The 25,417-nt window shown below is 39.9% G+C and overlaps 1 protein-coding gene across 10 annotated transcripts in view; it reads left to right on the top strand.

Annotated features, from left to right (window-relative positions):
- DSCAM (DS cell adhesion molecule) overlaps positions 1-25,417 on the top strand; it is a 459,192-nt gene that overhangs the window by 271,816 nt on the left and 161,959 nt on the right. For 7 of the 10 annotated variants that reach the window (XM_064152540.1, XM_064152539.1, XM_064152544.1 and 4 more), the window contains 5 exons: positions 2,855-3,133; positions 5,169-5,444; positions 7,203-7,499; positions 8,307-8,582; positions 21,132-21,410. In XM_064152540.1, the coding sequence (XP_064008610.1) occupies positions 2,855-3,133; positions 5,169-5,444; positions 7,203-7,499; positions 8,307-8,582; positions 21,132-21,410 (1,407 nt within the window). The other 3 variants (XM_064152541.1, XM_064152546.1, XM_064152545.1) reach the window with 3 other exon arrangements.

Genomic DNA, 25,417 nt, shown 5'->3' with positions numbered 1-25,417 from the left:
TACCTTATACATCCATGAAGATTATTTTCTTATTTGGGGATGAAATAGTGTGTGGTGGATGCAAATCATAGTCTCTGGGCCACATTTTTATCACGAGTTAAACTTCATTATTTCTTGGAAGAGTGAGAAAGTTGAAGTGCATATAAGTGAGTGCACCTGTGAAGAGTTAGTATGCCTATTGCCAAAGCAAAGCTCCAAATTTCATCTGGAGGAAGAACATCTACTTGAAATCATATGGCCTTTCTAAATCATACTGAAACTAAGGCCATTACCATTCTACAGAATATTCCTCTAATGCCCATTACTGTGTGCTTTAAAAAAAAAAACCAAACAAAAATTTGGCCAGCCAAGCATCCCAGCTCTCAAAGTCTTCACAGATTTTAGCCCATCCCTCCAAAAAATCTCTATTGTTTCGAAAGCACATTGAGATTTTTGCTCTGCCTTTCAAAGAAGATTGGAAGTAGAATATTTTAGAACAGTATTTTGCCTCAAATTTACCACTGTTTTATCTGCTAGAAGAATGGTCAAAGTATAGTACAATAATAATTCAGAAGAGTCCATACCACATATTGAAACTAGGTCATGTCACTTTGCTATTTGCCTGATTGCAGGTGATTGCAAATGAGCCCTGGGATTTCATTTGTGTTTTTTTAAACTTCTCTTTTCCTCCTTTTTTTCCTTCTTTTTTTCTCCCCCTTTCTCTTTTTTTCCTTCCTTTTAACTGTGTATGCAGCATTAAGAGAGCAGTGGCTGCTTTGCTTTTGCCATTAGCTTGATGTTTGAGTTAGATTCACACTCTGCCGGGGCCCAGCAACAAAGTGTATGCAATTCTCTCTTGAAATCTAGGAAGCTCTCCAGAGCATGGTATTTACTGGCCATGTTTACTTACCATTTCTTTTATTTTTACTCATCCTGTTTCAAAGTCCATGCGGTACTTTGTACTTTTGTACTTAAAGATTTGCAAATGGGGTCACATATATCCTTCACAAAGGTTTTTGAAGTTTTGAGTATGGAGAAGATAGGAAACTACTGTGAGCTTTGAGTAGGAGTACACAGGAAAATGCCTTTAAAAATCAATACTACTTTTTTATTATTTAATTATTAGTTTTTACTGCAGAAATTTATTTCATCTAGCTGTAACCTTCCTAAGAGCCAGAGCTGTAATTTCTTGCATGCTTATGTTTTTATTGAGTCAGTTCCTCAGGCTGCACAAAAAAATCTCTGCACTGAAAACATAGAAACCTGATGACCCAGAAGGAAAGAAAAGAGCTAGCTAATTAATCAGTCAAATTGACATTGGCCTTCCCAATAGCAGATTGTGTTTTCACTAAGCCAGGCATAAACAACATGGCAAGCTTAAAAATATAACCCATCTTGTTGCCAAATATGGACCTTGAGGCTACTGATGCATGCAAAATCTTTTGTTTAACTACTGGCTGACACATTTCTAATGAGACAAGAATTTGCTGTAAACTGAACATGGTTTTGCTTTCAGTGGCTCAACACTCCTGGTACCGAGAGAGTAGCAAAACTTCTGTGGTCACTTTGCATTGAATTTGGCATTTAGGATTTTGTCAAGATGTTCACATAATATTTACTTAGTCCGTTTGTTTACTATCACAATTTTAGTTTCTGGATTGTTGGTATAACTAGCATTTCCTAGCTATTTGCCCTCAAGTGTACCCTCCCAGGTGTGGCTCCAGTTCACAAAGATAAATTTAAGCTAATATCAAACTACCTACCTCAGATACTGATTATGCTATCACCTGAGTAGCTTGAATTCAGCATGAACTGCTCCTTTAATCCCTTAACAGGAAGCTGATGCAGCTGCCTTGCGAGCAGTACCTGAGATAGCTAAGTCAAAGACCATTTGTAAATGTCAAGAAGGTTGCAATCACACCTACACCCAGGCATATACTCCCCCTGCCAATTGGTGTCAGATAGCAAAAGGAGTTGATCAGCATGTGAAGTTTGTGAGACAGAAGTCTTGGCAAAGTGAGTGCATGTGAAGAGAAAATACATAGGTGAATATCTGTTGATTTATTGTTTAGTATTTATGTTGCAATAGCTCCAGGATGGGCATCCATCATACCTAATGCTGTACAAAGCTGTAAATCATGTCCGGCCCTTCTTCAAAAAATTTTTAAATGTAAAAATCCACAGAGAACTGTTTATGGTGGAGTAGGTGTAGTTCTGGTGAAGGCATTTTGCCAGACTTCTGTGAGATACATAAATACGTGCCAGGTGCTGCACAAGTGTGTTAGTCTGAGAAGCACTTTTCTCATAGATTGAGCACAGAAAGTTGGAGTATTAAGCTGTAAATTGGTCTTGTCATGTTAAGTTCTTTTTCCAGAGAAGAAGAAAAGGCTTGTCTGTCAGTTATACTACAGATAGAAATTCCTGTGTCTTCACCCATTTATCTCCTGTCAAGGGAATAAATCGCTTCTTTAATTCAAAGCCTTCAGACCACCAAGAATCATGGAGAGTGTGTTGGCTTCATTCTAGTCGAGCAGCACATGGATAACAGTAATAATCATTAAGGCAACAGATTTCTGGCTCTCTATTCCTCTGACAGGGAACATGAAGGTTGACCAGAGAAATGGTTGCCACCTGGAAAAAATCCAGTGAGAGGATTTCCAAGTAGTCATTAAATGCTTCAGTAGTACATGCTGTTGGATCCCAGCCACCACTACTGAGATATTACAGACTGATGGCTGGGTCACAGTAGCAAACTGTACTACATAAAACACCAGATTAGTGAGCAAAAAAGTACAGGAGAGAAATTATTGACATAGTCATTACTGAATGAGAGAATTTTAATGTTCCCATTGAAAACTGCTGTTTGTTCTTTTAGATCCAGCAAATTCAGCTCCATCTATTCTAGATGGGTTTGACCACCTTAAAGCCATGGCAGGACAGCAAGTGGAGCTGCCTTGCAAAGCATCAGGGCATCCCACACCAAAGTATCGCTGGCTGAAGGACAACATTCCCTGGGAGCCTGACAGCAGGTTTCGGCAGACAGTTGAAGGTCTACTGATTGAGAACACACGTCCCTCAGATTCAGGCAGCTACGTCTGCGAGGTGTGGAACAACTATGGGACTGCCGAGATGATAGGAAGGCTGTATGTAAAACGTAAGTCCTGAACTGAGTGGAGATCTCAGCTCACCTCTTGCCTGCCTGTTTGCATCAAGGAACATGTTACCTTGCTTTGCTGTAACTACACTATTGTGACTTTATTTTAGCAATGCTTAAACTTCTCAAAGATGTGGGTCATGAGAAAGTAGGCACTGAGGAGATGAGTTAGTCTGACAACTGAGTGATCGGAAGTGCAAACAGATGCAATTTCTAACGTAGCTCTATAATTTATCACAGGGAGGATGTGTAATTTCGAAGCTCCAATTGGATGCTTAAAAGGAAATTGCAAATGTTCTCATGGATAAAGCTGCCAAACTCTCATTGTCATGACTCATGCTGTTCAGTAATATTGAATACTCATACCTCCCCTCAGCTGAGTATTCATGTGTGAATGTTCTCAATGTTTCACAAATTCTACAAAGGCAGTTATTACTCAGAAGCACTGCAGTGGAAAGGTGTTATTCTTCTATTGTTTAAAAAAAAATACTTCCTGGAATAAGCATGATGTTTCCACTTATCTAGCATGACTAGCAAATTCAAAAAGGAGAAGTTTGTGAACAGTTCAGGCAACAAAAATGCCTTCACAAATAATTACACACACTGTATTTTGGGCAAAATTACCAAGACCAAAGACCAGTAATTCATGAACTATACTGGAGGAGCTTTGCTTCTAAACATACTCATAAAGATTAGTACAGGCTACCGTGTAGGATACAAAGTCAAAATTTCCAAAGATATTATGTAATCATATTGCTAGTTGTACTGACATAATTTACAATGCCTGAAGATACATTTTACTCAGTGGTCAATCAACCAGTAGATATCTTCTGAACCAGGTTGCCAGGAAACAACAACTGGGAAAAGGAATTGTATCCTCCTCTGCAATGGATAATGTGATTCACCTGGTTGTGTTGTCATGGCTCTGAGATTTGTAACAGAATCACAGAATGGTAGGGTTTGGAAGGGGTCTCAAAATCACCTACTTCAACCACCCTGGTAATCTCTAGATCAAATTGCACAGGAGTGTGTCCAGGTGGGATTTGAGTCTACAAAGAAGGACACTCCATAGCCTGGGTAGCCTATTCCAGTGCTTTGTCACCCTCAAAATAAAGAGTAAATTTATTTTATTTAGTGAGTCATTAACAGTTTTGAGCCTTTGTGGTCTTTTGCATGGGAAACAGAGATAAATAGTGACTCCTAACACACATAGGAGACCTGATTAACTGTTCTCTGGACTGTGGTAGACAACAGATCTGTTACATTCGTGTCTGCCATCCAGGATGACGGAGGCTGCTGACCTTTTCTTTTTTCCCCAGGCCTCCACTCCCAAAGGATCACTAAAGATTTGTTCTAAATTGCATGTTGTTAAATATTCAGTAAACAAGTTAGTGGAGGAAATTTTCATGTACAACCATGTGTGCACATGTGTGCATGTATGCAAGCTTCCAACTTAGACCATTCTATGATTCTATGATATCTATGGGTGTACCTGTGTTAACAAACTAGCATGAGTCTTCCATCCTTAAAAGCTAATCTGATGGTCATTGATGTTCACTGCACTTGTTCAAATCAGGGAGAGGTTTTGGAACATATAAACTGGGTTCCTTTTACAATAAACTAGACCAGAAAATGAGCTTTAGGAATGCACCTAATGCATCAGTTCAAATGTCCATAATGAACTAATGTTAAGTAATGTCCTACCCTCCCAGAACATGCATAATGCCATCCTTAGGCCCTCAGCATGAACACCGTTACTCAGTAGGTCTGCTCCTACTGTTCATTTAGGCATGGGACTATATCATGTATTAATCAGTTCTGTGTTTAGTGGCCAAGACGCTTGTTTAGAGCGAACACAGTCATCTGTTGTATATTTGGTTAGTTGCTTTCAGAAGGGTGTGACTGCAACTTTTATTGCTGTCCTTACTTGAGAGTTAATTTGCTACTTGCATGTAAATATACATGTATATACACATATACTTCATGTTTTCTATTTCATGTTTTCCCTTTCCCTTATCTTAATTTAAATCTTCAGAACCACTAAAAGCCACGATCAGCCCACGGAAAGTTAAAAGCAGTGTTGGTAGTCAAGTGTCCTTGTCCTGCAGTGTGACTGGAACTGAGGACCAGGAGCTCTCCTGGTATCGTAACGGTGAAATCATCAACCCTGGTAACAACGTCCGGATCACTGGCATCAATCGGGAGAACCTTATTATGGATGGCATGGCCAAGAGCGATGGTGGAGCTTACCAGTGTTTTGTGCGCAAGGACAAGATGTCTGCTCAAGACTACGTTCAGGTGGTGCTAGAAGGTCAGTCGCTATGTCTTTAGCAATCCTGCTCTCTGTAATAATATACATGTCAGCTTTGGTTCCATTGTTGACTAGTAACAGGTAGTGGACCTAAACAAGAAATGAGGGTGCTAATGAACTGTCAGTGGGGTATAGTGTGGTTTATTGTGCCCGTTCTGAGAAACAAATTGATAGAATGAAAAAATGTATTTCAAAATAATGTTTCTTGTCCAGACAACTGTTTTGGTTTATTTTTTTTTGTTTGTTTGTTTTTCTTGGTGGTGGTGCTGCTGCTGATTTTTTTTTCACATTAGCTTTTCAGCAGGACATGAGAGAAGAGGTCTCTATTCAATTCCAAAACTTTCAAACAAGGCTTTTGTGGTTGAGCATATTGGCTGAACACTCAGAAATCATCTCAACTAACTGACACAATGTTCTACATGATAATCAAGTGAGGGAAGATATCAGTTTGTACAGAACCAATTCACTAATGAGGCTATAGTTCAGTCATGGCACGGATGTTATTTTTAGAGTCCTTGTAGAAAAAAGAAGAGATTACCTGCCTGGACCGAGTTACCTCGGCAACCATCTCCTCTGACTAAGAAAGCCTAAAGAGCATATTGATAATCTATCATGATGTTGAGAGAGTGCAAGTTATCAGAGAGCAACAGCAGGAAAGATTTCAAAGACACTCAGGTCTCACTGGGAAAATAACGACTGCTTTCATCTCCAAAAGAGCCTGTCACTTGATTTACAAAAAAAACCCCAAAACCAGAAAAAACCCAAACCACAAAACCAAAACAGGTGGAGGAGTGGCAGAGGAACACAGTGTGCGCACTCACAGGTTTATTGGTCCCCTGTCAGCCTTCTTTTGTGATAAAAAGCTTTTTATTTTTCTCATTGCTGTTGTTCTATTTTCTGAGGTGTGACAGTATCTAATACACAGCAAAGGAAAAGAAGAGAGTCAGAGATGAAAATAAATAAGTTGGAATTCTGTCACACAACCAGTGGGACAAAATTGAAAGGGAAATGGGGGCAGAGGAGAAAATCATGAAGTCAAATAAAATTGAAAGCTCCTTCAGGGCTGCTGAGGTCTTTCAGCAGTCTGAGGGCAGCAATGCCTTATGTTCTTCACTATGTGGCAAACAATGGAATTTTTCAGCCCTCTTTTTAATTCTCTTTTGTTGAGAGTCTTGCACACATTGTGACAGTTCCTTTGGTTTTCTGTGTGGTGTTGCACTGAAATTGTGATGTAAGAATTGTTATTTCCAGGGGAGACATCATGGCTCAAACTGTATTCAGAAAAGCTTAGTTTAACATTTTGCTACATGGGATGTTGTGGGTCAGCATGAAACTTCATTGGTACAACAGTGTGAAATTAATCTATGCAAATTGTGCCTGGCTCTTGTCAGCAAGATTCCCCCTTAGCTTTCCAAGGAGAAGAAAAATGCCAAATGCATTGAGGTTTTGCTGTATGCCTTTTGTAATGACCTGTATATGACTTTTCTGCAAAACCTAGTAGTACCTATGGCCATGCAGTTCCTCAGTCAGTTTATTCAACTGCTTTTCCTTCATCTGAGGTAGTACCAGGTTTATCAGAAGATGAAAGTGAAATCTTCAACAAGCAAATTATCATTTAAGTGCTCTACTGCCAAAATTTGCTTCCCTGTCTCTGTAGTTAGTTGTATCCTGGAACATAATCGTGATAGACTCTGTGATACAGGGAACAAGCTTTACAGCATATAGCTACTATCATTGTGCTTTTATTTCCCATGGCAGATGGAACTCCCAAAATAATTTCTGCCTTCAGTGAGAAAGTGGTGAGTCCAGGAGAGCCAGTCTCCCTTATGTGCAATGTAAAGGGGACTCCTCTGCCCACAATCACTTGGACATTGGATGAAGATCCCATTGTGAAGGACGGGAGTCATCGTATCAGCCAGATTATCACCTCTGAAGGCAATGTGGTCAGTTACCTGAATATCTCTAACACTCAGGTCCGAGATGGGGGAGTTTATCGCTGTACTGCCAACAACTCTGCTGGAGTCGTCCTCTACCAGGCTCGAATAAACGTAAGAGGTGCTTGTCAAATCAGCTCCTCAAAAAAACACACATAACTCATTGCAGTGAAGAAGAAGATTTTTGCATGTGATGAAATAAGTCTTGGAATGCCAAAACCAACTTACTGGTTTTCCTCTCCTTTTCCCTGTTCTCTTTTCCCTACCCTACCTCTTCAGCCCCATCTAGGAAGTGTATGGTATGATTAAATGTTGGAAGAACCCTTTAACTTGCATTCTATGATCTATTTTCCCTATATTCATCTCTATTAGTTCATAGTTTCTTTAGTCCTGCTGTGCATGGGGTCTTTTTTCCTTTCCTTTACTAGTTCAACATTCATTATAATTCTTCACGTATCCTGTACTTGAGCTTCCATTTCTAGCTCTACATGGCATAATACCCATCCTCATAGTGTTATACTTTATATATGTCAAAATTTTTTAAGGTCTACTTTTGTCACTGTTCTCATGTCACAAGATTCTAGCCAGTTTTAGTATTTCATGTTAATTAAATCATCCTCAAATTTTTAGATTTTTAATGCAGTAAAAATTTTGTCAGGCAAGTGTTGGATAGTGCAAACATATACCTCCATACAAGTAGTATGTATGCTACAGGGTAAGGAAAAACTAGAGGATATAAAGACTAGGAAAAACGCTTAAGTAGCTCTTAAAAGGAAGAAAAAACTGTTATATGTTAAGAAGTGTTGTGTAAGCCACAGTTGTAAATGTCTTTAACATTTGTATATGAAAAAAAATTAATTTACATGCATGTTTCCTCCAGCAAACCTGCCTTTAATTTGTTTTCAAGAGTTTCTTTATACCTTTGCAGGGCCAGCGAGCATTCGACCGATGAAGAACATCACAGCAATAGCTGGCCGGGACACCTACATCCACTGCCGTGTGATTGGCTACCCCTATTACTCCATTAAGTGGTACAAGAACTCCAATCTTCTACCATTTAACCACCGCCAAGTGGCGTTTGAGAACAATGGGACGCTGAAGCTTTCGGATGTGCAGAAAGAAGTAGACGAGGGTGAATATACTTGCAATGTCCTTGTTCAACCCCAGCTGTCCACCAGCCAGAGTGTGCATGTGACAGTAAAAGGTGAGGTGAACTCGGAAAACTAGAGCCAAGCTAATGACTGTGCTTTTTATAGGAACGCAAAATTACACACCTAGGATTGCCCTGCTGGTTAGATAATGAGCACTTAAGAAGGTTAATCCAGATTTGTGTTTATTTTTAATGATGACATACACTCTAATCAGTCACCAAGTCTTTTTCTGTCTAGAATTTTACCCTCCTTTGTTCAGCTAGCAAGGTATTGTTTTCTATATAGAAACCTTGCAGAAGCAAGCTTTCCATGAGCAGTTTTCACTGCAACAACCAAGTCAGTAGATTAATGGCTTGTCACCTAAGTTTCACTGGTGACTTTCTCTGCTGGATGACAAAGTTTACATTTTCCTTAGCCCCTCACTTATCAGAATTTAAAAAATAAGATGGGAATATTAATGTGTGTGTTTCTGCCAATGGAGACAAGAACTAAAAGCTTTAACCTTGCTTTCTTCCTAAGTATGTCTTTCTGAGTGTTCTTGATGCTTGGAAAGGTAGCACTGTATATGAATGTGAATTGAAATTCTTATAGAATGCTTTTAATCTGTTCAAATACTCCCAAACATGAATGTTCAGATGGCCCTGAAAGACTTCAGCAATAGATGAGAATAGAAATTTTTTAGCATTGTATTCTGCCTATTCAGATAGTGGCAATGTTCAAGCCTATTCACAAAGATACAAAAGACAGAAAACCTGATTGCAGTAGCACCTGGTTTTGAGCAATGGTGCTCCTAAATACTGCACTTCATGTGAACCTGTAGGAAGACTTGAGGTATAATTTAACTGTTCCTGAAGTTCTTAGAAACTTTTCCTGGACTTGAGAGGGAGAGGAGAGGTTGATTCTTGTATCCATTCCCAGTTGAGATACAGAGAATAGTACAGTATAATGACTTTTTTACAGACATCTGATCTTTTGACTTCTTTCTATTTTGTTTCTTTAGCTATTTCTTGTTTTCAGTCTGGAGTGATGTAACTGCTAATCATTTCAAGAGGTTAAGGGATTAGCTTTAAGCTAATGTGAGCTCTGAAAGACGTGACATCTTGTACACCTGAGACACACTGGACACATACTGTGGCTTGAAAAGCCAAAGTGACCATTTCTTCTCATGTATATGGTACCTTGCTTGACATAACAGTGTCACAGTTCTGTTAATACAGTTTAGAAACTGAATGCCAAACTAATAATTGTGTTGCTGCTGCACTAGTTCACCATAGTAAATCTGGTGGAGAATGACATCTCTTAATGATACCATTCTTTAAGTAACTACCAAAATTAATGTAGTCAGAAAAAAAATTATATATATATGTAACCCATCAATCTATCCTTACAGCTTAGACATTTAGATGAAAACATTACTAGTCATCAGCAATGCTAGCTGGTACCCCAGGTACAATATTAGTTTCCTTACATTTGGTTACAATTCCAAACTTGAGAGTTCTGCCTCAGAAAGCAGATTGCCAGCTCTAATTTTGGTTGAACTGTAGCTTTTGACAATGATTTGACTTGAAGATTTTCTACTGTTCTTCTGGATGTTTGCCTGTGAAGGCCATTGGCTGGTAAGAAATCTCAGTGACTGATGATAGTCTGAGTGACTTGCATGAATGTGGCACATTTGAAGAGTGCAGTTGGGCTGAGCTGCAATGCACCTGTGGTACAACCTCATCCTACATATACTCTGTAAGGCACACGCATCAGAGCAGTGCAAGCTGCAGTGTGAAGAGTGATCCATGATACATGAAAAGCAAACATGTCAGCATGACTTGTATCTTTTCATCCAGTGTTGTCAAAGTTGGTTGCAATGTGCTCTAGGTACTTTATCATGCTCCAGCCTTGACAGGTCACTGTTATTTAAAAGGAAAAAAAACCCAAAACTAGTTAATAGCTTCTCCTTACATATTAACCTCAAAATGTCAAAGGTGAGCTTTGTGTGTCAGACCTGAACAATTCTCAGGGCTCTGCTATTGTAGCTGAAGGTCAACGTTGCCATAGTAGTTTTTCCGATGGCTATGTATTGTTGTCTTCTATAACTACATGGTGACTTTATCTAACACATTAGTGGAGAGTCAAAAGTGGTCTGTTGCCTCAAAAATGCTAATGTCTGTCTTTGCATTTTATAAATTCCACTACTTTTCAGGCACTTTTATTTGATTTCAAGAAATACAAAATATGGCCTGTTCTGTATGCTACAGATTAAAAGTACTCCTAAATATGACATTTTAAGGGGCTTAATATCAGTGTCCAAATATCTTTATATACAGTTTAGCTTTTCATACCATCCATATACTTATTTCTTCTCCAGAGAAGCAAAGTTATTGCTCATCGTCAACGTCATGGGTCCTTTGGCCTGTTCTCATTTCTACTATAAGTTTCCTGGGTGACCTCAAAGCGGTTACCTGAAAGGTGATTCAGAAAATATGATACTTAATGAGCTTTTGCTTGGTATTTTGTTTCCTTTGTGCTTCTGAAGGCATAATTATCAATTTCCTTGTGAGCTTTTCTGAGATCATAATCTCAGTGGTATTAAAGTGCTTCAGAAACAATGTGTTCATCTTCAAAACCCACCTGGGTGATGAAGAGCACTTTGGGAAATGGCAGCTGAGGCACAGACTGAACTTAAAAGTATCCACCAATTTTTCATATTTTCAATTTCAGAAGCCTACAGCTCGATTTTTTCCAGTTCACCTTTGTTACATAGCATTTATAAGTTCAAAGGTCTGCTCCCATTGAAATGGAATTGCTTCTGAGCACCTAGCTTAGCAACCCCCTGAGAAAGAGATTTCTGCAGTTTAATTAGTATTATCTGAGACATCTCTGGCAAAAGTGAACACAGAACCTGGCTCTACAGAGCAGCATTTATCTTCACACACATGCAAATGAGCTTTCTTTTCTGCAGTCCTCTGCCACATTTACTGCTCACTTTCCTCACTCTCCAGTAGGTGAGGCATCGGTGTTCTGTCAGGAGTGAGAGTTTACTAAAAGCAGCATCCAAATAAAGGTATTCAACAGCAGAAGTATATAACCAATTGCAAAAAGGCTGCTTATTCTGTAGAATTTTTTGAGGTTTACAAACATCTAAATGAAAGCAAAATCTTGAGGCCATTTCTCAGAAATCACTGCAAAACCTCGGATAAGGTAATGGAAAGTTTCTTGACAATAACTTCAAAGTGAAAGTGATTGCCATAGAACCCAGGAGCAGAACTTAGAGAGTCTTGATGTGCAGCCTCTCAACAGTCAGTAAGCCAAAAGCTTGGAAGCTGGGCACTTACATACTATTTGACCTAAGGCCAGCTACTTTTCTTGCATTGCTGATCAGAAGGATCAATTAGACAAATCAGTTCTCCCAGTTTTTAGGAATAATTGATGCCCTTATCTGCATAGCCATCTACCTCAGAGGTCTGCAGACTCCAAATTACTGTCCCACAGAGATGTGACAGGCCACCCCCACCATCCTTTGCCTGTCCCTTGTTTCTGTCCAGATCTTGGAAGCTAGCAGTTCCATAAACTGACTGTTGGGAGCCAACTGGATAAGCTGGCAGGAAAATAGGCAGGTTTCTGCTTGGCAAATAGCTCTGTTGGAACCATGCCTGAATCTTAATGGAGCTTTGTGGATATCAAGCCATCTTGGCATTATATTTTGCTTTTTTAGATTTAGACAAATGAATTGAGAAATTCTGAGCTCTGACAAAAAGCCATGAAAATTACCTACCCCACAATGCATACTTTATGGTGGGGAGACAATGACTGTACTTACATACAAAATGTACTGTTGACCTCTTTCCTTTGCAATATGTTTTGCTTTGGCTTGTGTCAAATGAATCTTCCTCTTTAGCTTTTTTGTAAAGTAAACTTGAACCACCTTTCCTCCGTTCCTTCAAAGGAGTTGCTGACATCCTCAGAAGATCAGCCTTGCTAAGGATACTGCATAAGTCTTTGCCAAGAGCAGAATTAGTCTTAGTGGTGCTAGTTTCTTACTCTGTGTTTGGTCCAGCTGTAGTGGTTTACCAGTGGGGTTCATACACACCTGCCAATGTCAGGAAATGAAACGTCCTGTAGAAAATCATATTCCGTAGAAGACATGGGGGCTTCTGGTCATTCCTCCTAACTGTGTTTTGTCTTCCTTAGTCTTCTCTATCTCATCCTTCCCAGGTCCTGGCTCTGCTGCTCTGGGTTCCAAAACCAGTCCGTCCTCCACATCTTTCCCTTCTCACTCCTGCTTTCCTTGGTACCTTGTTCTTGTGACTCAAAACTAGTGTTGCTCTTGAGAGCTCCCAACCTTCCTTCAAGCCTCCAGTCACAGCCATATCTTTCTGCCAGTCTTCACATTCTGCATCTTCAATGAGTTTCAGTCAGTCTTCCTTTCACATGGATCTTTACTTGTTGCCAGGGCTGTATATTACTCCACTGCTTCCTTTTCCCAGTTTTATGCCTGACTCCACTTTGCCAAGCCCTATTGCCTCTGCAATTCCACCTGTTCACAGATTCTGACTTCTCCCCACTGCTGCTTAATCCAGTTCTATAATTCCATTTTGTTGTCCTGGACATCAGTTTGAGCTTCTGCTCTTTGACTTACTGCTGTTATCTGCATGCCTAGCAATGCAGGCCAGTTTCCCAGTCCAGTCTCTCACTCCCCACATCTCTTTTCTTTCTCTCTGCATTGCAGTAACTTTGTTCATGCTTCATGGGCCTGGCACAGACAACTGTACAAGCAGAGACAAATCTGCTTTGATTTCTGATGTCTCACCAGACTACACCCACTCCACATGGCTGGAACTGATTTGGTCATTGAAGGTTGTGCGAAGATGTATTCAGGGCTGCTCTAGCTCTGGCAGCTCCTAGCTGTCACTGGAAAATGTATTCTCAGGATATGATAACTGTGGGGGTTCTGCCTACATATTCACTTGGGCTTATTCAAAATGCAAAATCTGAGTGCACTTGAGATGACTTTTCATAGGGACAGCCAGAATACCTGATTCTAGTGCCATCACCTGCCAGACTTGAAATCCATGCTGCTAATCATGGGGCATGTGGGACTTCTCAGACTCTCACCGTGCCTTTTTTTTTTTTGAGGGGATGTGCTTTTATGATAAGATCAATAGGTATTACAGCTTTCTTTTCCACCCTCTTGCCTTATTCTTAGAAATAATCAAGCAGTTATAGCTGAAATTTTCCAGCTGAAATGGTTTAATCTGAGGCAGACACCTGGCCTGGAAAAGTGCTATCCAAACAAAAGTCAAAGTGCAAGCAAACCAAACTACTCTTATAATGAGAAGTGTTGGCAAACAAAGAAAGAAGATATATTACCCACCCCATCTTTAAGTTTCATGTTTCTATTGAAAAACAACACTTCAAATAGCAATACTGTGAAATAACAGTAGCAGTATCTCTTCTGTAGCTTTTTTAGTAGACCTCAAACCATTTTAAAAACGAGTGAATCATGATTTCTATTTTTTTTATTATGTAGTTTATAGTAATAGTTTTCTCAGCTACAGTAAAAGCCATCAGGAGTAAGTGATGATTTTCTTTTCATCAGTCTCCTGGGACATACTTCTCATGTAAACAGCCTGCTGCTATTCACACTTCTCCAAAAGAAATTAATTGAAAAAGAAGCCCCTGAGAGGGAAGGGTGCAGCATCATTAAAATATGAAGTGTAGTTTTCAAAAGGACTGTTTCTGATCTTGCAGAGCTTATATATCTCATTGATTTAGAAGGCCTCTGGTTGCGTTATACCAAAGTGTTAACATTTCACCTGTTACGAGCTATGAAAATGAGCAAACCAAAGAGGGCCTGTTTCTAAATAACTTCTTCCTGTAACTATTTGAATAGATTCTTTCCTCAAAAGCAGCTTGCTTTTTCTAAATACATAACATATTATTGGTGGATTTACATTGCAGATGAGTTCAGGAAGGGCTGGTTTTGAAATGAAAATTATGCAGGCACAAAAGATAAAAATCCATCATGGGAAACCTTTCAATGGTTCTTTGGACCACATTGTGCAATATTGTTAATCACAGAATCATATTATCAATGAGGTTGGAAGAGACCTCCAAGATCATCCAGGCCAACCTAGCACCCAGCCCTAGCCAGTCAACTAGACCATGGTACTAAGTGCCTCATCCAGGCTTTTCTTCAACACATCCAGGGACAGTAACTCCACAACCTCCCTGGGCAGCCCATTCCAATGGCAAATCACTCTCTCTGTGAAGAACTTCCTCCTAACATCCAGCCTATACCTCCCTCGGCACAACTTGTGACTGTGTCACCTTGTTCTATTGCTGGTTGCCTGGGAGAAGAGACCAACCCCCACCTGGCTACATCCTCCCTTCAGGTAGTTGTAGACAGCAATGAGGTCACCCTTGAGCCTCCTCTTCTGCAGGCTAAACAACCCCAGCTCCCTCAGCCCTTCCTCATAGTGTTTGTGTTAAGCAATCTACTACTTTGTTTATGCTTTCTGAATTATGGCAAGTGTGAATTCAGTTTCATGCACATATCTATGATATGACCTCTTTGTCCTAGTGATTGAACCTTGTCAATACTCTGAGCCAGAGAAATCCTTTGGCTTTGACATCCTTCAGATACTTCTTTCATTATAACAATTTCTGTCTTTTTTTATCTCTCCCATGCAGTGTATCTTTGAGTACCCCCAAGTTTTTTGCAGCTTACTCAGGAAAAAATATTCACATCACTCAAAGTGATTGCAGTTGTTATATGCAGGAATTGTGCAAGGGCCATGTGATGAAAATCTATAAGAATTTTCAGTCATGCAAAAGATCCTGCAAAAGTCCTCTTAACGTTCATTTTTAGGTCACACAATGACTATGGGGAGTTGTTACAAGAAGTAAGCAGTGGCAGCAGTGTGACGTAGTGAATAAGCACTTTGGTAGTCATATCTCCCATGTGAGAACTCTGGCTTCTAACCCACAGAAGTACCTTAAGTAGAACAGTATGGTATTAAAGTAATTGAGTAGTGATCAGTGATGTAGGGTCCCGTTGGAGGCTTGTGGCTAGTGGTGTTCCTGTGTCAGTAATGGGCCCAGTGTCATTCAACATATTTATCAATGACCCAGATGAAGGAACATGCTAATGATACAGAACTGGGAGGAGTGGCTCACACACCAGATGGCTGCAATTCATCAAAATCTGGACAGGTTGCAGAGTTGGGCAGAGGGAAACCTCATGTAATTCAACAAGGGCAAGAGTTCTGCATGTGAAGAGGCATAGCCTCATGCATCAGTACAGGTTAGAGGTTGACCTGCTGAAAAGCAGCTCTGCTAAGACAGACCTGGGAATGCTGGTGGATAAATACACCATGAGCCAGCAATGTGCCCTTATGGCTGAGAAGGCCAACAGTATTCTGGGGTGCAGTAAGAAGAGTGTGGCCAGCAGGTTGAGGGAGGTTCTCCTCCCCATCTGCTTTGGCCTGGTGGGGCAGTGCCTGGAGTACTGTGGCCAGTTCTGGGCTCACCATTTCAAGAGGGACAGGGAACTACTGGAGAGAGTCCATCAGATGGTCACGAGGATGGCTAGAGGACTGCAGTATCTCTCTTATGAGAGCCTTAGAGACCTGGGGCTCGTTAACCTGGAGAGGAGAAGACTGAGAAGATCTTATAAATGAATACAAATATCTAAAGGGTAGAGTTCATGAGGATGAGGCTTTGCTGTTCCCAGTGGTGCCCAGTGACAGGACAAGGGACAATGTGTAGAAATTAGAACACAGGAAATTTCACTTGAAGATAAGGAGAAACTTCTTTCCAGAGAGGGTGATGGAGCATTGCAACAGGCTGCCCAGAGAGATTGTGAAGTCTCCTTCTCTGAACTTTCAAAACCTGCCTGGGCACATTCCTGTGAAACCTGATTTAGGCATACCTGCATCAGCAGAAGGGTTGGGCTAGATGATCTTCAGAAGTCTCTTCCAATCATTCTGTGATTCTGTGAAATATCTTATGACTTGACAAGTGTGTGCACATTTTTTGCCATTCCACATGCAGCAATTCAAGCTAGTCCTTCCCAGGGTGTGAAATCTAGGGTCACACGACTGCCCTGAGAGGCTGTGTAGCTTGGTAGCTATTACCTTGCATCAGCTACTGTGTGCATTCACTGCCAAAACATATTGAGGGCACCGGGCCTGCAACAATGTTGTTGCAACAAAGTCCATTAAGGAAACATTTATAAGGATAAAACAGGAAAACTTTCATTTTACTATGCAGAGCCATAGGAGACCTATATCATGCTCACAAGGCTACTGTGAGAGACTGGCTGTCTGCAGGATGCTCTGGTTTTGTGAATCAGCTCAGTAGTTTCTTGCAACGTAACTCCCATGGAATGAAGTGCAAGAAATTAAGGCTATTTCTCTGCTAATGAAGAGCAGCATGGAAGCTCTCCTTGCCCTCCTCTACAGTAGTCTCCCAGAGGAACAGAAGACCTTGCTAGGTCACAAAAATGTAATTTAAATCTTTTTGCATTAGCACTAATGAGGCTGGTCCATGCTCATCTTCTTAAATAGACATTTAATTCAAGCACTCATCAATAAAAGTTTCCCAAGACATTGCACTTCATTGTATGAAGCACTAATTTTCATCCCTTTGCCTGTTGCAGGTAGAGGAAGAAACATCCCTTTCAAGTACCCATGCAGCCCATAGATATACTACTATATGTAGTAAATATATATATATACTACTATGTATAATAAACAGGTAACAAATATTAAATAACATAATTTACCCCAAAAATCAAATACCAGATGTGATGTATGGTGAAACTCAAGCTATGTATAGGGAAGAAAAATACTTCCTTACACCTGTAAACACACTTAAATTACATTTGTCCTAATGTAACTTTCTCTCTCAGAGTTGTAGTATACATCCCTGTTATGGGTTTAGTAATTCACATACTGGTTAATCAAGCTTGATATTTTTTTCTATCAAGGATATAAGAATATACAGTAGCTTTTTATTGTGTAGGTAGATAGATATGGCAGCTTTTGTTTTGCAGAAATTTGAGTTCAGATGTCCTTTATTCTATGTTTTTTATTACATGTGTTTTGGTTGATTGTTTTCTTCCTCACACTAATGTGAAGAAAATGTTTCTGTGTGTTAGGTCAACCAAGAACTGCCTTTATCCACCCAGACTGGTAAATACTCCAGCTGAAAAACGTTCTTCAATACTTCAGAGCTATTGTTAGACTGCTCATTTTTTTAATGACTGATTTTAAATTGCACATTGGCCTTTAAAATAAGATCCTTGTCAGGAATGGAGCTGGTGCAGGTCGAATATACATTATATTTCATGAAGCAGAAATAAATGCTTGTTTCCTCTGTATCTCCAAAAACCTGAGTAGAAGGAAAATATGCCTTCTATAACTATTTTACCCCATTTCTGAAATGCTCTACAGGCTGCTATTTAAATTTTAGGGTTGGTAAGTGCAGCCTTACAAACCAGTATTTTCTGACATAATAATTTTGCTCCTTATTTTCTTCCTCAGGGAGATGGGGAGGAAGAAAGATGCATATATATATATATTATAATCTTTGAGCAATATGTTGTCTGACTTCAGATATCATTTTGTCCATGAAAGATTCATTCGTATTTGCTACACATTCAGCAGAAAATACAGAAGCCATTTGCCACCTTATTGTGAATTTTAGCATATCTTTCAGTCTGAGATGAAGAGATGTGTTTGGGCAGAAATGTGCAAGCCAACACAGTGGAGGGGTCACTTGGTATTTAGCAGATATTTACACTCACTGAGGGGAAAGTCTTATTTTCAAAATTTCTCATTCCCATTTCTATTATGAACTGCATGTCAATAAATGCTATGAGAAATGTGGTGGGTTTTTTTTTTTTTTTGTTTTGTTTTTGTTGGTTGGGTTGGTTGTTTTTTTTTCCTTGCTGATGTACAGAGAATCCAGAATATTTCATGTGAATGCATTAGCTGAGTGAAGATAATCTAAAAAGTCAAGCAGACATTCTGCCTCACTTTGTGACAGTTGGAGCCCAAGTGAAAAAGCAATTAAATTTCAGCACCCAAAGTTCAAACACACAGAGTAACTTTGACTAAATGTCTTCTTGACGTACACCTGATTTCAAAACACAGGTGTTAGCAATTTGGGAGATGGCAGTCATGATAAGGCAGTAGAGCATGTGAGAAAAATTGATTGCAGCAGCACTTAGAACTCCACAGACAGCAATCCACACTTGGACAAAGTCAGGAAAGGCCTGTAAGGCTGTGTTGTGGTACCCTGTGCCTGATGTTACCTCTCTGTGGCAGCTGCATTCAGTCATAATTTCTCCTCCCTTCAGGGTGTTCATATAACTTCTTTAGTGCTAAACTTTTTTGCTCCTGACGGAGGGACAGTCAACATATGCAATGATCAAAAGAAATACATTGAGCTAACATTGTAATGGTCACAAGTACATTTCCCTCCATCCCAGAAATAGGGCACTGGCAGAAGAGTGAAAATGCTGCTAAAGAGGTCAATGAGCTGGCATACACTGTAACCATTTTGAAGAGTTTTTCTTCTTTTCTGCTTCAGTTCTGGGGAAAACACAGCCTTAGATTTGCTAAAGGGAGAAAAGACAAAAGAAATACAATTAGATAAAACTATGAACTCCATTTTGTTATGAAGCTGGCCAATAGACAGCAGTATAAATGGTCTGCTCTGTATATTCAGTCTTTCCTGTTAAATATATTGAAATGTACTACAGAGTATATATAAGTAATGTCTCACACAAGGGCATGAGAATACCCTCCTTTATCCAAGGTACATAACCTCCAGGAACCTTCTCTTTTGATAAATGGGTATTTGAGTACTGCTTGTAAAGTCAGTTTTATAGTATTTTCAGGAGTGATTGATAGAAATCTATCTTAGATCAATGTCCTGGCTGTTACAGTGCTCCTCTGAAAAGGGGGGAAGATTTCAATTCTTTTATCTGGGTAGGTATTAGAGTCATAATTTACCCAATTGTTGATAAATTTTTCAACTACAACTCAGAGAAAGTGAGGCACCTCTATTAACTCTTGTTTTACTTAGCAAATCCAACCCACTGTTTGCTTCGCTTTTATTTAAAATATCTTTTAAGGGGAATTTTCCCCTGTGATAGAAAATAAGAGGATTTCTTTCATGTTTTTTTTGGTTCAGCCACAGAATAAGTGAGAAAATAAAGAAATATAAAAAGTTTTACCAAGCAAAATATGTGCAGCAGGAATGAAATGTCATCTTAAGCATTTATGTCTCGTCTTGTCCTGTTTAGAAATCCATTTTCATTTAATGTGCTGTCCTACAAGTACTGTATATGCCTTTCTCTTCATACCTATAACTAAATCTACTGAGGACTGTGACTTGAAACACTAAGAAGTGTCAGGAGCAGTTAGACAAACTTAACACTCTATTTCATCATGTCCCAGAACAAAGCAAACCTTTCCCAGCTCTATTCGATGAGCCTAAGCAAAGCGTCCACAACATACTGGTGTGGCTGGAGAGCAGCCAGGCAGAAAGGGATCTGGGGGTACTGGTAGATAGTAGGCTGAAGATGAGCCAGCAGTGTGCCCAGGTGGCCAAGAGAGCCAATGGCATCCTGGCTTGTATCAGGAATAGTGTGGCTAGTAGAATGAGGGAGATTATTCTTCCCCTGTACTCAACACTGCTCAGGCCACACCTTGAGTACTGTGTCCAGTTCTGGGCCCCTCAATTCAAGAGAGATGTTGAGATACTGGAATGTGTCCAGAGAAGGGTAACGAAGCTGGTGAGGGGCCTGGAACACAGCCCTGTGAGGAGAGGCTGAGGGAGCTGGGGTTGTTTAGCCTGGAGAAGAGGAGGCTCAGGGGTGACCTCATTGCTGTCTGCAACTACTTGAAAGGAGGTTGTAGCCAGGTGGGGGTTGGTCTCTTCTCACAGGCAACCAACAACAGAACAAGGTGACACAGTCACAAGTTGTGCTAGGGGAGGTCTAGGCTGGATGTTAGGAGGAAATTGTTGCCAGAGAAAGTGATTGGCATTGGAATGGGCTGCCCAGGGAGGTGGTGGAGTCACCATCCCTGAAGGTGTTGAAACAAAGCCTGGATGAGGCACTTACTGCCATGGTCTAGTGGATTGGCTAGGGCTGGGTGCTAGGTTGGACTGGATGATCTTTGAGGCCTCTTCCAAACTGGTTGATCCTATGATACCTCAAAAGCTGCTGAACTCTTCCTGGACTGTTCAGGCAGAGCTGCAAAGTTGCAAGCAGGTAGCCTGATTTCTGGAAGATGGAAGACCTCTCAATAGTCTTGCAGGAATCTGCCAGTGATGTGTGTTGTCTCTAGAAGCTGGGGACTTCACTGCTTGTGATTTCTGCCTATGCATTGGGTAGTCAAGAAAAAAGGGGGGGGGGGAAAGATCTTTTTCAAAAAATGTGACTTCTTTAATTTATTTATTTTTTAGCTAAACAATGCTTTATGGATGTCAAAGGTGTTGATTTTACATATTCAGCACTGCGCATCTGTTCTGTTATGTTGTTCTCCGAAATGAGATTGTAATTGCAACATCTCCTCTTTCTTCTTTTGTTTCAGTTCCACCTTTTATTCAGCCTTTTGAGTTCCCGCGATTCTCTATTGGGCAGAGGGTCTTCATTCCCTGTGTGGTGGTCTCTGGAGATTTGCCCATCACAATTACCTGGCAGAAGGATGGCAGACCAATTCCAGCCAGCCTTGGGGTGACCATTGACAACATTGACTTCACCAGCTCCTTGAGGATTTCTAATCTTTCGCTGATGCACAATGGGAATTATACCTGTATTGCTAGAAATGATGCAGCAGCTGTGGAGCACCAAAGTCAATTAATTGTGAGAGGTAAGTAGATGTAATTAGTTTGAAGGGCACCAATTATGAGGAATTCATCAGTATTTTGTAATGACATCTGTTTGATGGGAAGTATAAAAAACCCAGGAAAATATGGTAATCCATCTCTTCATAACAGAGAGTACACACAGCAATGAAACACAGGAACTAATACAGCTTTTTTTATCTGAAAGTCTTGAAACTAATCAAAAAGCCTGGAGTGCACAGAGTGGATAAGGGAGCCACAAGGCTGACTTCCTAGACATTTTTATGAGGCACGAGCCCATTCATTGCAATCAAGCTTTTGAAATGGTATCAATTTGTTCTTTATTATCATTTCTGTTTGATTTTTCCTCATGTTTTATTTAGATTAGGCTCTCATAACATGTAAGTAAAATAGAAAAGCATTGGTATTGGCTTGATGGGGAAAAGACTCTTTGTTGTTGCTGTACTGTTTCCTCTATCTATGTTTATTATGCAGTTAGCCAGATTAATTTGCTCATGCTGACTTCACCACATCTTGGCATGAAATACATGCGAATACAGTTTTGGTAAGAAAACATTTTAGGTTGAAAAAGCCTTTTGGAGAGATGTCTCACCTTCAACAGCCTTTGAAGTCCCACTTTAACCAAGTTACCTTGTGATTCATTATGGTACCTTGTGTTACGTTGTGATAGATCAAGAAAATCACAGAATATTAGGGTCTGGAAAGGACTTTGAAAGATCATCTAGTCCAACCCTGCTGTAGAGCAGGATCACTTATACACTGGAATGCCTCCAGGCAGGTCTTGAGTATCTGCAGTGAGGGAGATTCTACAGTTGCCTTGGGCAGCCTGTTCCAGTGTTCTTGATTAAGTCAGTTTTATGTATGCATATGGGATAATAGTTTTCACTTAGAAGGTAAGAGGAAAATATATTATGATATTTGACCTGAATTTCTTGCCAAAACTTTGCCCTGGCCTCTTTCTCTCATATTGAATTGCCTCAGCTGTCTCATTCCACTAGGTCAAAAGCAAGTCAGCCATCAGAGGATCACTACTGGCCACTATTCCTCTGTATTCGACCTGACTTGCACACATTTAAGTAAAGATTTTCTTTCCTGACCTCTATTTCTTCTCCAAGTTTTCTGGTCCTTCCTCATCTTTTAATTCACAGGTGCCATATATATGAATTATAGTCTTTTTTTTTTAAACTAGCTATGTTTTGGGTTTTTTTTCTTATCTATGTTGTTATATTCATTATGAAAGCAGACTTAAAGATAATGGCTATCATCTTTGCAAATTAAGTTTGAGTCCGTACTGTAGTATGGTATATGAGTAGACTTAAATATAGAATCCAAATCCAGTCCAGTCCCAAGAGGAATGAAAAACCACAGACCAATGGCTTGTTGCTATGTTTAAACCGCTAATGAGTACACAAACCTCTGTAGAATACATGCAGTCTCCCAAACTCTTTGGTTTTACATCTTGTTATTTTCCTCATCAGATCACATGTATATGCTTTTTCACTTTAACATATTTTTGTTATTAATTATTTAAGTCTGTTAAATAATTTCCTACATTCTTCCTATATATATTATTTTTCATATCTTAGCTACACTGTCACTGTACCAGGAGTATTAAATGGCACAAAAAAAATGAGCACTGATCTCTTACAATCTGAGAGTACCTTGTGGTAGATGTTCACTGCTCTTCCAATTTTTTTGTGCTCTACAAAAGCAACAAAGTGGTGTCCTAAAAATACCTGGCCAACAAAGCTGGATTTTTCCCTGCTTTAAATATCAGAGGAGGATGACCAGCCTCCACAGAGCCTCCTTGAGGGAGCATCACATAGGAGGCGGAAGGTGCCTATTGAGAGGAAGAAAGTAAGAGGAAAAAACTTTTGAGCAGCTATACAGCCCTCAGTAAGAAGATCTTAGGACAATCTCAGTTCTCTGTCACATTTTTTTTGATGAAGACCTGGAAATGAGACAGCCACATACCATAGATCTGTTAGCATTTGTCTTCATAGTTTGCTCATTAATTTCAGGTAAATCATAAGAGAGGGAAACACATTCAGTAGAGCTGAAAGCCTAAAATCTGAATGAAAAGAAGTGGCTGATTGAAAACATCTCTACTGAGATAGCAAAGAACCTGCTCAGGAGAGCTCTTCTGCAAACATAGGAAATGTTTCACCTGGAGTACAACATACAAATCATGGAATCATATAATTGTAGAATGATTTAGGTAGGAAGGGACCTCCAAAGGTCATCTAGTTCAAACCCCCTGCAATCAGCAGGGGCATCCTCCACTAGATCAGGTTGCTCAGAGCCTTGCCAAGCTTGACTTCGAAGATCTTCAGAAATGGGGACTTAACTACCTCCCTGGACAACCTGTTGCAGTGTTCCACCATCCCAATGGTAAAGAACTTTGTCCTAACATCCAGTCTAAATCTGCTCTTCTCTAATTTATAACCACTACCTCTCATGCTATCACTACAGGCCTTTGTAAATAGTCCCTCTCCACCCTTCTTGTAGGACCCCTTCAGGTACTGGGAGGTTGCTATTAGGCCTCCCCAAAGCCTTCTCTTCTCCAGACTGAGTAAAACCAGCTCCCTCAGCCTGTCTTTGTAGATGAGGTGTTCCATCTCCTCGATCATCTTGGTGGCCCTCCTCTGGACCCACTCCATCAGGCCCCTGTCTTTCCTATGTTGAGAGTTCCAGAGCTGGACTCAGTACTCTAGTGAGATCTTACCAGAGCAAAGTAAAGCAGACTTGATTAGTTATGAAATAACTTTGCAAAACTCAGTGATTAGCCACTGGGAGAAGCCTATGATCTTCACTGGCTCTAGGGATTGTAGATAGGCAGTCCAGGTAAGTGAAAACATGGCTTTCCTTCACAATTTCCTGTGCTCCACCAAATCCCAGCCTGCAGTTCCTCTGGAAATGCATCAGAAATGTGCAGGCTGGAAGGCTTCCTCAAAAACTTATAAATCACTATTATTTTGATTACTTTATTTCTTGTTCAGCTCTTGGTTTATTAGGCATGCTATTAAGAAAAGGAAAGAATAGGATCCTGTCATAAAAGCCATCCACAGAAATTAGGTAAATATCATCTCTGTCAACTACTTATATCATCGTGCAGAATTAATTAAAGCTTTACTCATTAGGGCTGCCTTCCAAAGGGTGATTAAAAATCTATATACACTTTATCATGTGCTACTCATTTCTGTAGGGTTTCCTAAAATGAGAATGAAGTAATTATGAAGTAAGAAGCAGTGAAGAAGATATTAATTTGCAACCAAAAAGAAAAAGCTCATAAATGTATCCTCAGTTCAGAATTTTTTTGATACTGCCAGAAAACAGATGGGTGCATAAATCATGATTTTAAAATTCCCTTTATGAACACATCTGAGTTAAAATTCAGATAAGGTTTTTAAATACCTAATGCCACACACACCCCCCCCACAATGCATCTAGTGCATTAAGTGCAAATGTGTTTTCATTTTGTGCTTACCAGGAATGTCAAATATCATTAGATAGTTAGGCGTGCAGTGAGGAATCCCTGAGCCTTGAGTCATGTACAACGTGAGTATCCATCTGCTTTCTGATGTTTGGTGGTGGTGATGGTGTGATGCAGCAAAGCAGTTTATGATAGGGAAGCAGAGGGAGAAGATTTATGGTTGCAGATCATGTCAAAAGTTGTTTACTTTCTTTGCTAGTGTTTACACTGTGATTTTCAAGGTTGCTCTTAAATGGTTTACTTTCTATTTAATGTTCTCACCAGACAAACCTGAACAACACAACCCACTAGGCACTGTCTCATTTTACAAAAGTACATCTTTTTTCTTGAACTGCATAGCAAATGGTTTCACTAAACCAGCTAAATTGACCCCTTAGGTCCAATGACCAAATTTAATAACTGTTCGTCTTTGCTAAAGTACAGTGTTTAATGACCTCATTCATTAATACATCAGAGGCTGCTTTGGCTGATTAAATTTCTTCTATCATTTTGACAGTATGATCTAAGTGTAAAGTACAA

Source organism: Pogoniulus pusillus, chromosome 12 (genome assembly GCF_015220805.1).
Source record: "Pogoniulus pusillus isolate bPogPus1 chromosome 12, bPogPus1.pri, whole genome shotgun sequence".
Lineage (NCBI taxonomy): Eukaryota > Metazoa > Chordata > Aves > Piciformes > Lybiidae > Pogoniulus > Pogoniulus pusillus.
This window is presented reverse-complemented; position numbering and strand designations above follow the sequence as displayed.